This window comes from Perissodus microlepis, chromosome 22 (genome assembly GCF_051167445.1).
Source record: "Perissodus microlepis isolate ML-2025 ecotype Zambia chromosome 22, ASM5116744v1, whole genome shotgun sequence".
Classification (NCBI taxonomy): domain Eukaryota; kingdom Metazoa; phylum Chordata; class Actinopteri; order Cichliformes; family Cichlidae; genus Perissodus; species Perissodus microlepis.
In genome coordinates this window covers 6533567-6549281 of record NC_140481.1, presented here as the reverse complement: position 1 = coordinate 6549281, position 15715 = coordinate 6533567, and the positions used below count along the sequence as shown (strand labels likewise).

The 15715-nt window shown below is 39.4% G+C and overlaps 1 protein-coding gene across 3 annotated transcripts in view; it reads left to right on the top strand.

The window, feature by feature from the left end:
• The window catches only part of ctdp1 (CTD (carboxy-terminal domain, RNA polymerase II, polypeptide A) phosphatase, subunit 1), an 88108-nt gene that overhangs the window by 9579 nt on the left and 62814 nt on the right, over positions 1–15715 (top strand). For 2 of the 3 annotated variants that reach the window (XM_084919105.1, XM_084919107.1), the window contains exons 8-11: positions 4407–5450; positions 8221–8362; positions 8484–8714; positions 11352–11505. In XM_084919105.1, the coding sequence (XP_084775231.1) occupies positions 4407–5450; positions 8221–8362; positions 8484–8714; positions 11352–11505 (1571 nt within the window). The remainder of the gene's footprint in view (positions 1–4406; positions 5451–8220; positions 8363–8483; positions 8715–11351; positions 11506–15715) is intronic. The other variant, XM_084919106.1, reaches the window with a different exon arrangement.

The window sequence follows — 15715 nt, the reverse complement described above, 5'->3', positions numbered from 1 at the left end:
ATCCAAACTGGAAGCTGGTTCCACAGAAGAGGGGCCTGAAAACTGAAGGCTCTCCCTCCCATTCTACTTTTAAATACTCTAGGAACAACAAGTAGGCCTGCAGAGCGAGAGCGAAGTGCTCTAATAGGGTGATATGGTACTACAAGGTCATTAAGATAAGATGGGGCCTGATTATTTAAGACCTTTTATGTGAGGAGCAGGATTTTGAATTCAATTCTGGACTTAACAGGAAGCCAATGAAGGGAAGCCAAAACAGGAGAAATCTGCTCTCTCTTTCTAGTCCCTGTCAGGACTCTTGCTGCAGCATTTTGGATTAGCTGAAGGCTTTTCAGGGAGTTTTTAGGACATCCTGATAATAATGAATTACAGTAGTCCAGCCTGGAAGTAATAAATGCATGAACTAGTTTTTCAGCGTCACTCTGAGACAGGATATTTCTAACTTTAGAGATGTTGCGCAAATGGAAGAACGCAGTCTTACATATTTGTTTAATATGTGCGTTGAAGGACATGTCCTGGTCAAAAATGACTCCAAGGTTCCTCACAGCGTTACTGGAGGCCAAGGTAATGCCATCCAGAGTAAGAATCTGGTTAGATACCATATTTCTAAGATTTTCAGGGCCGAGTACAATAACCTCAGTTTTATCTGAATTAAGAAGCAGAAAGTTAGCGGCCATCCAGGTCTTTATGTCTTTAAGACATTCCTGCAGTTTAACTAATTGGTGTGTGTTATCTGGCTTCATAGATAGATAGAGCTGGGGGTCATCTGCATAGCAGTGAAAATGTATGCTATGTCTTCTAATGATGCTGCCTAAGGGAAGCATGTATAATGTAAACAGAATTGGTCCTTGTCACGGTTCTGGGTCCGTTGGACCCAGTATTTTGAGTTTATTATATTTTGGTTTTATTCTGCTTCATGGATTGTTTTCTTATTCTCTTGTAGTGATGATGATGATTATTATTAGTTTCTTGTTTCTGTTTATCCGTGCTTAAGGATTTGTGGTTTCATGTGTTGTTTGAGTTCCATGTTATTTTGTCTCTCAGTGTCGAGTCTGCGTTCTTGTTTAGTAATTCATGTTTCCTGTTTTATTGTGAAAGTCTTTGTCTTATGTTAGTGTGTGCAGCTTGGTTCCCCCCGTCTCGTTAGCCCCGATCTCTCCCAGCTGTGTCTCCCTTCTGTTGCCCATTCCCTCATTACTACCCTATGTATTTAAGCCCTGTGTTTTCCCATGCTCGGTGTCGCGTCGTACCAACAGATTATGCCTGTGTGTTTCTGTTCTCCGTATTCAGTGGTCACTTCATGTTTTGTTTTCGTACCAGCAATAAAGCTGAGGTTTTTGAGTTTCAAGTTAGTGTCTGAGTCCTGCGTTTGGATCCTCCTCTCCGCCTGCCCACACACAGAGCCCTGACAGTCCTAGCACTGAACCCTGTGGAACTCCATAATTAACCTCAGTGTGTGAAGAGGACTCTCCATTTACATGTACAAATTGGAGTCTATTAGATAGATATGATACAAACCACTGCAGTGCAGTACCTGTAATACCTACAGCATGTTCTAATCGCTCTAATAGGATATTATGGTCGACAGTATCGAACGCTGCACTGAGGTCTAGCAGGACAAGCACAGAGATGAGTCCACTGTCAGAGGCCATAAGAAGATCATTTGTAACCTTCACTAAAGCTGTTTCTGTGCTGTGATGAGCTCTGAAACCTGACTGAAACTCTTCAAATAAGCCATTCCTCTGCAGATGATCTGTTAGCTGTTTGACAACTACTCTTTCAAGGATTTTTGATATGAAAGGAAGGTTGGAGATTGGCCTATAATTAGCTAAGACTGCTGGGTCTAGAGATGCTTTTTAAGTAAAGGTTTAACTACAGCCACCTTGAAGGCCTGTGGTACATAGCCGATTATTAGAGATAGGTTGATCATATTTAAGATTGAAGCATTAATTAATGGCAGGACTTCTTTGAGGAGTTTTGTAGGAATGGGGTCTAAAAGACACGTTGATGGTTTGGAGGAAGTAATTATTGAAGTTAACTCAGAAAGATCAATTGGAGAAAAAGAGTCTAAATGAATATCAATGGTACTGAAAGTAACTGTAGATAATATTACATCTGTGGGATGATTATTGGTAATTTTTTTCTGTAATGATTAAAATTTTATTTGTGAAGAAGTTCATGAAGTCATTACTAGTTAACGTTAAAGGGATTGTTGGCTCAAGGGTACTCTGACTTTGTCACTTTTCAAGGACCAAGAAGCTATGTCCTTCTTTTATACTGCCAGTCTTCAGAACTAATAACACTGACATCAACAGTGCTATTTTTAAATTTTTATTTAATAATTTAGCATATTTACATGCCAAACTAGCACAACCAACTTATCTTACCCAGACAACCAGAACTATCAATGTTGGCATCCTGATTTCATTGAAGAAATTGTGAGTATCAAACACTTAATTTCTGCCGTCCTGCTGAGCTGAATTGTGATGCACCATTTTTCAATCACATTATATTTATGAATAAATCAGAGACCAGGTGGTGGTTCAATATTCTACAACAATATAGTGGACAAAGCTCTGAGGCATTCGGTATTGCTCTCAAATATTTATTCCCCAGTAGATCTACTTTTCTGTTTATATTATAAACCCCACTGATTCAAACACAGAAGATTTCAGCCATATTTTCTATTAAAAAAATTAAATATGATAAAGATTGATCTTAAAATTTTAATGAACCGTTTATGTTGTGGTCCAGCTGAAGCTTAGCCTTTTGCATGGTTAACTGATATATCACTAAATAAAAATAAATAAATAACAATATAGGACCAGAGCTGTGTGGGTTATATCATGGGTGAGTTCCAGTTACATTAAATGAAAAGTTCTTGCTCTTACCACGCAATTGTCAACCTTTCTAAGCTTGAAATGCATCACATAATGTCAGAGTAATTGGTTCTTTGTACTTTGGAATATATTAGCCTTTGTTCAGCCTTTTCAACAACGTTTGTTGAAAAGTTTGTTTGTTCACTATTTAATTTGCTGAATTCTCTTTCTGATGGCTGATGCACACTGGCCTGCCTCCTCAGATTATTTCACTGCCCTCTCTCGTCCATCCAGCCCTGTGGGTCACAGTGATACAGCACGCTTGTTTGAACAAGGAACCTTATTCGAAGTTTGCAGTAGATCTTTCTATCTTATTAAAATGATAAACTCCTTTGCTTGAAGAAAACATGACAACCTAATTCCAAATTTTTCTTTTTTAATTCTGTGCTGCTGATTGGTTAGCACAAAGCGAGTTGCTTTCACCGGAGTGATTCAGTGTACACAAGCTCAATTTGTCTTAGAGGAAGACTCTGCTCCAAGACGTGTTTGCCAAAAGGGGACATTGGAACAGCGCTTCCTGAGCAAAAATCTAGGAGTGTGAAATGTCAGGAGGGTTATTAGTGAGAGGTTTATAATTGGAGGGCAACAGACCTTCCAGAATGCATTAATATAAAACATGTAACCATCAGCTCGAATAAAGTTATGTGGGTTCAAAAAAAAGGAAAATGATGCAGGTTAAAATGGTGCAGACAGCATTGCCTGCATAGGGTTTAACCACACCTGAGACATTTTTATTGCTCTTCAACATGTTGCTCTTCACCAGGGATTTCATACAGTCGTGTTCTTCCTCTACCCATGTGTGTTCTGGTACCTAACAACAATGGAATCATTAAGTTAATCGGTACTCAGTAGTACTAATGTAACTCAGTTGGTAACCAGGTTTAATACCCACCCTACTGTTGGCAAATGAAATGATGTGCTGACATGTCCCAAATATCTTTAGCATGGTGGAAGTGAAGAATAATCAGATAGCTAGCCACACAATCCTCGAAATCGTTCCACCAATAATGAAAAAACACTTTAGACCCGATCCTGTCCTGAAATACACCACCTCACCAGCATGTGAGTTTTGTTAGGGAAGTAAGGCACATGTTTGGGGGGCAAAAATTAAAATAATATACTTGGAGTGAGATGGGGAAAAATATTAATTAATGTATTGATGGCCCATTTCACTTTTTTCATAATGGACAGAATAAAAAAACACATTCCATCTTTCTATGCATTTGTTTTATGATCAAAGAATTTTATAAACTAGCACAGTTCTTTTATTCATTAGTTCATTACCATTTTGTTGCTGTCAGTGCTCCATTACTAGTACTGCAACTCTAGTATCAATGCACAACCTCTGTTGAGCACATCAGTTGTAGAAGATAATCTTTGATGACCACTGGCAGTAGCTAAGTCCTTAACTTGCCTTTTTAGTTGTTGTTGTAACTTTTGGGAATCAGAAGCTGATCTCACTGTAGCCCCACCTCTAGGTTCTAATTCGTGTGTCCTTGAATACTTTTAAACTTCTATGTGTTTTTCCAGCAGGAGGCTCCTCGAGTCGACCAGCAGAGAGCACAGAACAAACAGGGACGCTTGGTGTCGATGAGCAAAATAATGGCCTCAGGAAAAGGGCAAAGGACAATAATGTTTCCAGAAAGGAAGAGTCCATAGCACCTCAGTCTTCTCAGGACATGCCATCAAAAGAACGGACACACCCGACAGCGGATGAGGACGAATCGGGACAAAATAAAGGGTCAGAGACTGAACCAAAACCTGTGGAAGAATCCAAGGACACCCAGAGAGATGAGATTACAAATGTTAAGGAAGACGATACAAATGGGACGCGAGAGGACAAGGAAGGTGCAAACTCATCGGCACCAAGACATGAGTCCAATAACCTAGACTTTGACCTTTCCAGTGACAGTGACAGTGACTCCATTACAGAAAAGCCCCCCTCATCAGAGAGTGACGGTGAAAGTAGGTCTGGCCAGACAAAGGAATCCGGTCAGGAAGGAACCACGCAAGAACCTGCTTGTAAGGATGGGGCAAAGGAAGAGGACAGTAAAGGCAGAGCTGAAGGTGAAAGCAGCTCTGACTCACCAGAGCCTTCAGTTCTTCTGCCTGACCCCGAGCTTGGAAATGGCTGCTCAGATAGGAGAGAGCCAGAAACAGAGTCCCAGAATAGTGAACAGTCTGGTGTTACCATGGGCGAGGAGCTGCTGGATCAGAGTATGGAAGATGACGAGGAAGAGGAGGAAGAAGCTGATAATGACCAGGACGATCATCTCATCTATTTAGAGGAGGTGCTTGAAAGGATCCATGCAGAGTATTACGCCCGCTATGAGGCATACTTGAGGAAGGAGGCCTCTGAAATTCCGGACATTCGGAAGATCGTCCCAGAGCTGAAAAGCAAGACACTGGAGGGGACGACGATAGTATTCAGTGGTCTGTACCCCACTAACTACCCCATGGAAAGGACCCGTGAGTACTATCATGCCAAAGCGCTGGGGGCCAAGATCAGCAAGAATCTGATTCTCAGTGCACAAAATCCCAATCGGACAACACATCTCATCGCAGCAAGAGCCGGTATGTACAGATGCATGCTAGTTAAAGTATAGTGTATAGGCTTTGCTGGTACTGAGTGGTGATGTCGCAAGTTACATGTACTGTATTAAAAGATGGATGAAGCCATAAGCGTGAAGCAGAGATCCCTTAAACCTGGGACGCATAATGGACAACAGGGGGCAATCTCATTCTCAGTTGATTTATTCCTTTAAGGAATATTTATTTAATGATGGAGTGATTATGGATATAATCACTAGTTTCAACCCTACTTCTTAATAGTTGTGCATAGTGTTCTCAGCTTTAGTTAAATCTGACAATTCAGTTTTTATGGGTTTATTTTCAAGCGTTTCCAAAAAAGAGTGGATTTCAAGTGCTGAACGCCTGCTACCTTTCACTCTTTTTTCTGACCTGTTATTTAGCAAGATATAGTTAGTGATTTTCTTTAAGGTAACAATATGCTGGAACTGTGTGATTAATGCAAATTATGGTTTGCTAATGGTGACATTTGGTGAATGGTGAATTTAAGAAAGCTCACGTAAGGCTTGTTTAAATGTCAGTGAATAAAGTGTCATTAGAGTTGATGTATCGTAGAGGTCAGGCATACAGTTAAGCAGTGCGCTGGTGTGATGAGTTCTGGTTAAACTTACGAACATGGTTTAGTTCTTTGCATCAGTACCAATGAAGCTGCAGCAGCATGCTCTGTTTGCCGAAACAGCAACTCAGTAAGGTGGTTATCAGTGAGATTAGATTACACTGACATCATATGAGCATGCATGCAAGAATGCAGCATCAACGAAAACTAACATTTAGAGATGTAATTGTAAATACAATGAATGACTAATGGAGGATAAATGTATTGTCATAGCTATACAGCTTTTCTTTATGGAAGAAAGTGTTTCCCTAGGAATGAAGTGCATACGTGAATAGATATGAAAGTTTGTTTTAATGTTGTGCTAAAAATAAAAACATACAGATTTAAGTAACATTACTTGAGTGAAATGAAATGAATGAAGTGAAATTCATACACTTTGTTTTTTTCTAAATAGACCTACTGAAGTGAAAGAAACATGTTTTTACTACATCATAATATTACAGTGTAAATACTGGACATTTTGAGTGTTTTCTCCCAAATTCTAAGAAAAGCAAATCAGATATTTTGGTTTGTTGGACAAATATAATACAGGCCTGTTTACCCAGTCCCTTTACCCAGCTTGGAAATTGTAGATTCACGGCTTCCATTGCCACCAATCAAGTTTACCATGTGAATAGAAGCATAGGAAGTGGCACTGTTAACCTGGGATGCAGTCCTGCTGAGAGCAGCACTTGGCAATCAGTCACCTCATACATCACCAGGATAGCCTGAGATGGAATATATGCAGTAGGATACTTAACTGGAATAACTTCTGAAAATGCCTGTTACGTTGGCTGAACAGCAAAGTGGGCAGCCATGACACACATCCTACGAGGGTTAGTGATTAAATAATCATAGCTTTAACATCTGTGCCCACTTAACGACATGGGGTACAGCAGGAAGCTGTTTATGTCCCCCACGTTCTCCTCCATTAAACCTGTCCATCAGGACTCAGTTCTTTGATGGGCCCCTAACACAAACACATACAAACTCTGAGTTAAGTTTTATTTTTGCTGTTAAAGCTGTTAAGGGTATATGGTATCAGAAAAATTAAACTGTCAGATCAATCATTTTAAAAGTTCATTTTGAGTCAAAAAAAAAAATAATAGCCACGTGGATTTGAAGTGGCCATGGCAACTGTGACTATAATCCTGGCAGTCTCTGCCATTCCAGCTTTGCTTTAGACTCAAATATCTCAACAGCTACTGATAGACTGTAATTTTTTTTTCAAACATTAATGGTCATCAAAAGTGAATTCTAATGCATAAATCTGCATGTCAGTCATATTGGTTTATAAACAAAAACTCAGCTGTACTTGTTTAGTTGCTCATCATAGCTCCATATTGTCATTCTTCTTCTACTTAGCGTGGCTTTGCTGATTCACAGTTTAAATTATAAGAGATATTTATCTTAGCCTGAGCTTTGTTATACTTTTCTTTTTACAACCTCCATATTTGTTGATGATGACTAGATTTAGACATTACAGATTTGAATTCATCACTCAGTAAGACCTGCTGTGGTTGATTTTCAGTAAAGATCAAGTGTAATTTTTCATACCTCAGCCTTTTTTTCCTATTTCATCTCCTTAAGAATGGCTCCTTGAAAGCCATCTTTTCACTGAGAGCATTTTTTGGCTGTTTGACATTGGACATTTAAATTGTAGAGATTAGTTTGTTTTGATACATCTTACTTTTGTAGCTATCAAATAGTAGTATGTTGACCAGGATGTAAATAGATCTGGCAAAATACAGCTGAACTGCAGCTTTGCTCACTTTACACTTACAAGCATTCAGCTTGTACATCAAGTACAAGTTTCTGCACTCAGTAATTCAGTCTGATGTCTTTGTGTCAAACGTCTGTAGTGTTATTCAGCACTTTATCAAATAAAACCTGACTTTTAGGAGTTGGATTATGCCCAGATTTGGCAAAAAAAAAAAAAAAGAAAAATGAATGGATGGTGACCCCGGTGGTTCCAAGAGATAGATCCTTTGTTATCTTTCAAAAAATATTGGCCAGGTAATTATTTTCTGCTTTCCAGTAGGGAAAGTGGGATCATCTATCTGAATTATTCAGCAGACGCAGAGTGAGTGCGTGTTTGGTAATGGCTTTCGATTGTAAGGTCAAAACTCGTTCGCGTTCTCTTCCATCTCTGTCATCCAGGCACCGAGAAGGTCCGTCAGGCACAAGGTTGCAAGCACCTCCACGTTGTCAACCCAGACTGGCTCTGGAGTTGTCTAGAGCGGTGGGAGAGGGTGGAGGAGCAGCTCTACCCACTGAAGGAGGATTACTCTAAGACAGCACGGTGAGGGCGTTGTGATCTTATGGAAACCAGCAAATTGATGATTTAAAGCGTACTATTTGCAGAAGCCCAAAACTTCATTGACTGTTTTTCTTTTTCCTTTTTATTTTTGGTCTGATTGAAGGAGCAACAGTCCAGCACTTCTCCCTGACAATCAGGGCTCCCTGCAGAAACCTATTTTCCACCCAGCACCCATCCACTCGAGACCTCCACCTGCAGCTCCAGAGGTTCGCACATATGACTCCGTCACAGGGAAACTGATTCGCAGGGGCCCTCAGGTGTCCCGTCCATCAGCCTACCTCCACACGGCAGGATCTTTGTTGCTCTCTGATCCCAGAGAGCAGTCTGGTGTCAGGTACTGCAGGACTTTACCGTGAAATAAACAATACTTTGTGAGGGATTGTGGTGGATCATACACAATGTATGATGCATCATGTAATATACCAAATTACACAACCTCAATGCAACAACATTGCACCAGTTTATTAGAGCGTGGAGCGCTTCTATCAAAGTATTAATAATCATATCATTACATTTTAAATATGTTGGTTTTCCATTTCTATAATACTGCCATAAACTAGTGCTGAACTCTGAAGCGTCTTATGAAAGTACCTACAGTTTCAGAAAAGTGGCTCAGTGTTTCCACATTAAGCCAGTCTGCTTAAAGACAACTCTTTTATATTAGATCTTCAGTGTACTCCTTTGACTCCTGAGTCTCATTTAATCTTTACCTTCTTTGTAAACTAAAGCAGCTGCCGGTGTAGTGATAGTCTACTCCATGAATTACCCCCTCAACTGAGGAATAATAAAAAGGCTCCAACACCCTATTATTGTGTGGACTGATGGTCTTTGATGGTCAGGGATATTCATCAGCCACAGAGGCTTCACCTCCCAGACAACTCTCCCACCTTGTTTTGTTTACATTTTTGAATTCAGGGCAGTCAGATGTTTTCTCCCTATGCAGTGATCAGAATTGCCAGTTGTGTCCTTGTTTGACAGCAATAATGTGGCAGGTGAAAGGACGGCTTCACAGTTCACCTCTGATCTGTCACTCTGTCATTCATCAGTCACCCACATTGCCAGTTTGTCATTGGGATGCCACATGCAGATGCTGACCTGCATGCTTTATAATAACGCCAGAAAATTACAGACTCCAACTTTTAATAGCAGCTCAAAGTGTTTTTAAGTTGAATATATCTGTGATCATACTCTGTAATTAATCAACTAAAGCGGAAAATTGGCTCATTTTATTCATAGATTAGAGGCACTATGGAGTTTTCAGGAAGTTGCATAACCTTGGATTGAATCATCAAAGAAGATCTGCTCAATTAAGCACTGCCAAGAGGAACCGTAGAAAAGTTTGTCTTCCCATTTGCATCTACTGGGCCCTCGTTACAGAGAAGAAAGCCTATCTGTGTGTTTTGTGACTGGTCTACCCCCTTTTACCGCCTACACCTACCTGTCTATGAGCTGATTATGTACAGTGTTTGCAACCTAATTCTGGTGCCTGGCATTTCCTGTATATATCACTATAACATATACAGCATCAAGAATAAAATGAGAAAATATGACAGAAAAATGATAATGATACTCTTTGTTTTTTTAATTCATCCTTGTGCCTGGAAGGTGATTCGTTTGATTCGGTTTGTTTTTCTCTTACCTAAATTTTGAAAATCTTTGTGTTAATCTGCATCTTTATAGAAATGAGAAAAAGTGTAATTGTCTCAAAGTTCTAAAAGAAATGTCACAAACTAATCCCGATGTAGATATCCTCTCTGATCCAATTTTTATTTTTATTTTTTTGAAGAGACCTTCCCTGACTTTGTTGGTTGCCTCCAAAGCATGTGCAATAACTTCAGTGTGAAGGATGCTCGATGAATTGTCTGTGAAAATCCAAAAGATGTGACAATGCTTCTTTTCAGTTCTCCCAATCAACAGTGAGAAACGCTAACAGCAGCTTAGAAATGGATGCCAGTAATCACAAACGTCAACAAGCAGCAAGCTCCCAGTGCAATAAAGACTTCAGCACTCACGTCGCATAAGGCCAAAAAAGACATTTTAGCTTTGGCTTTAGATAGCCTCATTACTCAATGACATAGTCGCTATGGTTAACCAGCTAATTATTATGTAAGGCATCAAACAAATTCATTGAGTGAGCAGGTAACCTGACATCACATTTGCAAGAAATAGAAATATATTTTACCCCTCAGGATAACAGTATGTTGGACTTGAGCAGGGCATTCAGTGAAGGGTCAGTTGGTTTTTCAGGATCAAATCCAGCCTGGAGCTGTCTTTCTGATGTTTAGGCTGATGTTAGCTTGCTTGCTAAAACGGACAAACTACAAGTGATTTCCCTAAAACATTTAGTTGAATAGATAAGGTCAGCTAAATCATCCAATTTCATGTGCTGGTCTAGTAACTTAGCTGGCTGTTTTGCAAATAAGGAATTGGGGAACTAACCATTGCCAAATTTGTGCAGCATGCCTACGTTATACCTAGCTGAACAACGATACCTTGCTTCCTGACATTATGGCAGTATGAGTGGAAAAGCTAGCTTGCATGGTTATTATGGTAGTATAATATCAAGCTGCAGATTTTTGACAAAGTGACAAAGCAATTATGTAACTAACATTTTGCTACAGTAATAACAAACATGGAGGTAGTTAGCCAGCTCACTGTAACATGACACCTGACCCAAGCATACAGCGTATACACTGGTCTCTGGGCAGGCAAGTGCATCTATAAAAACATAAAGTAGTGAAATATAATAGAACATAACAGTGTTGTGTATTTCTCATTAATATTCAGGCCATTGTACACGTTCATGTGACATCTGAGCAGCACATCATTTAAAGACCACAGATGCCATTAAAAACTGTTTTTCTGATGTAGTACCCACTACCAATTTCAGAATAAAATGTAGCTACCACATTTGGACAAAGTTATTTGTATTTTCAGTGTTTCACGTTTGTTTTATACTTGTGTACCTTAGGGGAACCTCACAGAGTCAGCAAGACGAGGGAGTAGAGTCCGGCCGAGATGATGAGCAGCCTGGACCATCTCGGCGGAAACGACAGCCAAGCATGTCAGAAACAATGCCGCTATACACTCTCTGCAAGGAGGACCTGGACAGCATGGACAAAGAGGTAAGGACGGACGAAACTTTCGTTCAGCATTCGACCTGGTGGCGTTTGAGCTAGACTAGGGAGTCTACAGAAATCTATCATGTTTAATGAGTCTGTTACACACGTTCAAAATAGGCTTGTGCCATTTTGCGCCAACAGTGACAGACACTGTGAAAAGGGAAAGTTCTCTGTACAAGGAATGAGGCAATTAAATGGTTTCATTTCAGCAGTGACTGTGAAATAAATTTCCATACCATACTCACAGCAGGCATCTACCTGCAGTGTTATTGCTTTGCATTGGATGTAGGAATGGAAATCAGAAACTGGTTCTCCAAATCTAATCCAGCAAAACATGTATGCCTTTGAGCTCATTAGTTCTTTTGATAATGTCACCATATTTGTCAGACAGTTATGCACTGCAAAGGAGGGACATCAATTTAGAAGTGGAAATGCTGCACATATTTCAGCCCTTTTCTGCTGTGTTCAAATGCATAGACAGGGAAACATTTGCAGTTAAGAAAAAAATTAGGACTACAGATAGGACATTAATGAGAGAATTGTAAAAAAACCCAAAAGTTAAATGTTATCAAATGGTAAATATAATGGAACCTTTCACAGCAGTCAAAACGTCAGCAGCACATCCTTAAACCTTTCATCTGATGTTCAAATCTTTCCACGGACTATTACTTCTGTCTGCTTACTGGATTTTGTAGTTTTGGCCTCACGATTCAGGTGAAGTGATTACTAATGTCAGGGAGCTCAGCTCCCTCTTTGGTAATACTCTATAATGGAATTCTGAATTCTTCTAATGCTTCAGCAGGGGGGGAAAGTGCAGAGCAGATCCTTGAGATCTGCCAAGAGCCTCTCGGTGGGCGATTATTCTAGTGAAAGAGCTATGTGGCTTGTTCACATGGGGTATGACAAGCCACGTTTGAAGTGAGGTCAATGGTGGATTATTGCGATTATTTTCTTTTGCATGTAATGATAATTTCTCACAGGAAAGCTGCATGGGTTACTGCTAGATTCATTTGTCCTTTGAATATGAATAAAGGGAAGTTAAAAGTAAGAATTTTGAAAAAAATAAAGCAACTTTTTGTATTTCTTTGTAGTTAATATATACTGCATTCCCCTTTAAGCTGCACCATGAACATTTTTTAATTAAAAATTGCAAAAATGGAATGTGTCGCTAACATTGACAGTATGAAAGATTGATGTAGCTCGCAACGTTTGTTTGTGAAGAAGCAAACGTGACGTCATAGTAAAACCTGACTGTGAAACTACACGCTCATTGGTGTGTGGTTGACAAGTCGTTAACTAATTATCCTGTGGTTTCATAACACAGGTAATCCGCCTTTTTGAAAAGTAGTTAGAAAAAGATTTATAAAACAGACGTAATTTAATTTTTCTGCCATAAACGTGTCACAGCCTCAGCTATCGCCATCTGGTGGTCTTTGGGTAGAATGCAGGTTTTAGTCACTTTGGCTTTTTTCAGCCTGGAAGTTACTTTTGTGTTTTATACTAACTGTGATCTTTAGTAGTGGAAAAAAAATACTCAGGTACTCTTTACACTTTGCAGTTCTGGTCAGATCTGTGGTCCCTTTTTGCACATTTCACAGACTCACTCTTATTTTACAGCCCACTAATGAACTATTTTGGTTGACATTCATTAACCTTGCTTAAAAGTGCAGCATGCTTGTGTAGTTTATTGTTGTATATAAACAAATTGGGGAAAAAGAATGTTTCCTTTGCCCATCCCATTGTTTTCAAGCAAATCAATTTATTTTAAAGGTGACTTTCATGGGCTGTTGTTAGTGAATGAATAAAGTGAATGAAGATTTTTGTACATGACATAATAGTTTTGTAGTTTTAACTTGAGATCTGGGTATAGAACCTATAAGGAAATTGCACTTTTAGTTAGATATAATTAAATGATGTGGATGTCATTGTGATTGGTCATGCTTTAAACCACAAACTGTCTCCTGTTACTGGGATGCAAAATGATCTGCCTGGTTATTAACTCGATTGAATTCTGGGGTTAAGTAACTCCGTAGCTGCAGGCAACCACTCAGCCTGGGAACTGCTTTGCTTTGCCTTTTAGGAAACAGACTCCCCACTCCCCCTATTTTTTTTTTCTCCTATACTTCATGTGCTTATAGAAGATCCTTAGCTGACTCACACATCTTCTATATATTGCTGACCTACATTACTGCTAAAACCAGCAGCTATTTAACATTTATTTGTTAAATTATATACATATGCTTCCATTGTGATGTATAGTCTGCAACTGTGTCTTTTTGTTAAGACATGGCCTGACTAGCTTGTGTTGGAATAGCAGATAACCCCCGTTGCTACTGTTAGCTAGCATGCTAATTAGTCCATCAGGCTTGCTTTTAGCATTGGCACTTAAGCTAGAAAAACATATGTATTTTTAATGTTCTGTGCCACTGGATGTCGCACAGCATTGCTTTTAAGGTTGTTTGATGGACATGCTAGGGCTTAGAGTAAAACATAAATAGCCTAGTGATTCAGTTCATTTATATTATATTTTCTATTGTTTTGGATTTGGAAAGGCTAACAAAACAGACAACCCAGAGTTCTGCCTGAACACCCATCTTATACACACATGCCATGAATCCCAAAGCTCGACAGGCTGTTCATGCCTGGGTTCAGTTGCTGAGTTACAGTAGGACAGTTGCTGTCTGGAAGAAGAATAAATAGATTGAAATTAGATTTTATTTAAATGTACATCTTTTCCCATTTTCTTTTTACCAGTAAGCACACAAAGAGTTCATTGTACTAAAACCTTTAATATTACTCAATATAATTCTTTCTGGTAGAGGCATCTAATGAGTCCTTTTAGATGCTGTGGCTAAAGCAAAACAGACTGGATTTTAGAACCACTGCAGCCAAATGGAAACTGAACATTGTGGGTTTGTTATTAATCTGCAAATGGAGCAGTCAGTGGTTTGGTCAGAGCTTTGGTATAATTATGTCTGACCTGGTGTAATTAGACTGAAAAAATGGCTTTCATGTCTTTGAAATGCTGTTTTGAAACAGGGATGGTATGGTGCTTGAAAACCATGTATGTGTTCTAAGTATGAAATGATTGTCTTTCATTCATTGATGAACATGTAAGTAAATTAGATTAACTGTTTTGTTAGACTGAGGTTTGGAAAATGTAGTTTGTTCAAATGTGGTAATTCTCACTGGTTCTACCTTGGTGGAATTATGAGCTCACATATCTCTGTAGGGATTGCTCTGATTATTCTAATTATTCACCCTCTGTGAACTCCTACAGAAATAAGAGCTTTTTGCACTCTGTAATTGCTTTGTGTGAAGTAGGGGGCTGAACTACTGGAGGATAGAGCTGCCATCTCTCAATCTTCTGAAGTGTCAAAGCCTCATAGCTGCTCTCTTATAGATGGTGGGATATATTTCAATGCCCAGAGGAAGCTTGAAAATCACACTTTCCCCACATTTCTGCCCTTAAAAAGAGAGTGCAAAGGAACGTTTACTTTGTCTTGTTAAACAGGATTTGGCAATGAATGCAAACCAGGTTGGACACGCAAGATGAAATTGAGATTGGAGAGGCTCGTGATTATCCATAGGTCCATCCTTAACATGAGGGATTATAGACATTTATGGCAGTTGGCTCTAAGATTTAGGTCATACAGGCTTAGAAACCATTCTGCGATTTCCTGACAGCCTCTGGTTGCTTAGGAAAAACGTGTATTCCCATCAGGTTTGCTGAGATTGCTGTAGTTGCCCATAGCTTGCATGGAAGATGCTGACTTGTCTCCAAACACTCACCAACTACTGGCCAAGCGATAGTGAAACTTGAATTAGTGCAACACAAATAGACATCAAGTGCCTTTAAAGTAAAAGTAAAAAATTTTTTAAAAGGCACAGCTATTACTTTGAAGAGGAACGGCCTCTCTTCCTGGTTTGAGTCACACTTTTCAATTTCATGTGCAGACAAGTTTACCTCTGTCAGCAACCTCTAGCAACCGCCTGCCAACCATTCATGGATTGCTTTTTTCCCTAAGCAGCCGAGGGGTCGCAGATTGATCTCGGCCTGTTTGACTCTGGGTTCAATTTAATTAACTGTTCATAAGTATTAATCCTCCTTTGCATAAAGACAGAAGGGGTGAGGTTTGGTGGTCCTGTTCTAGAAAGTCACATGTCTTTACCTAGCACATGCTTTTTTCCCATTTATCACGACCATGTGCAC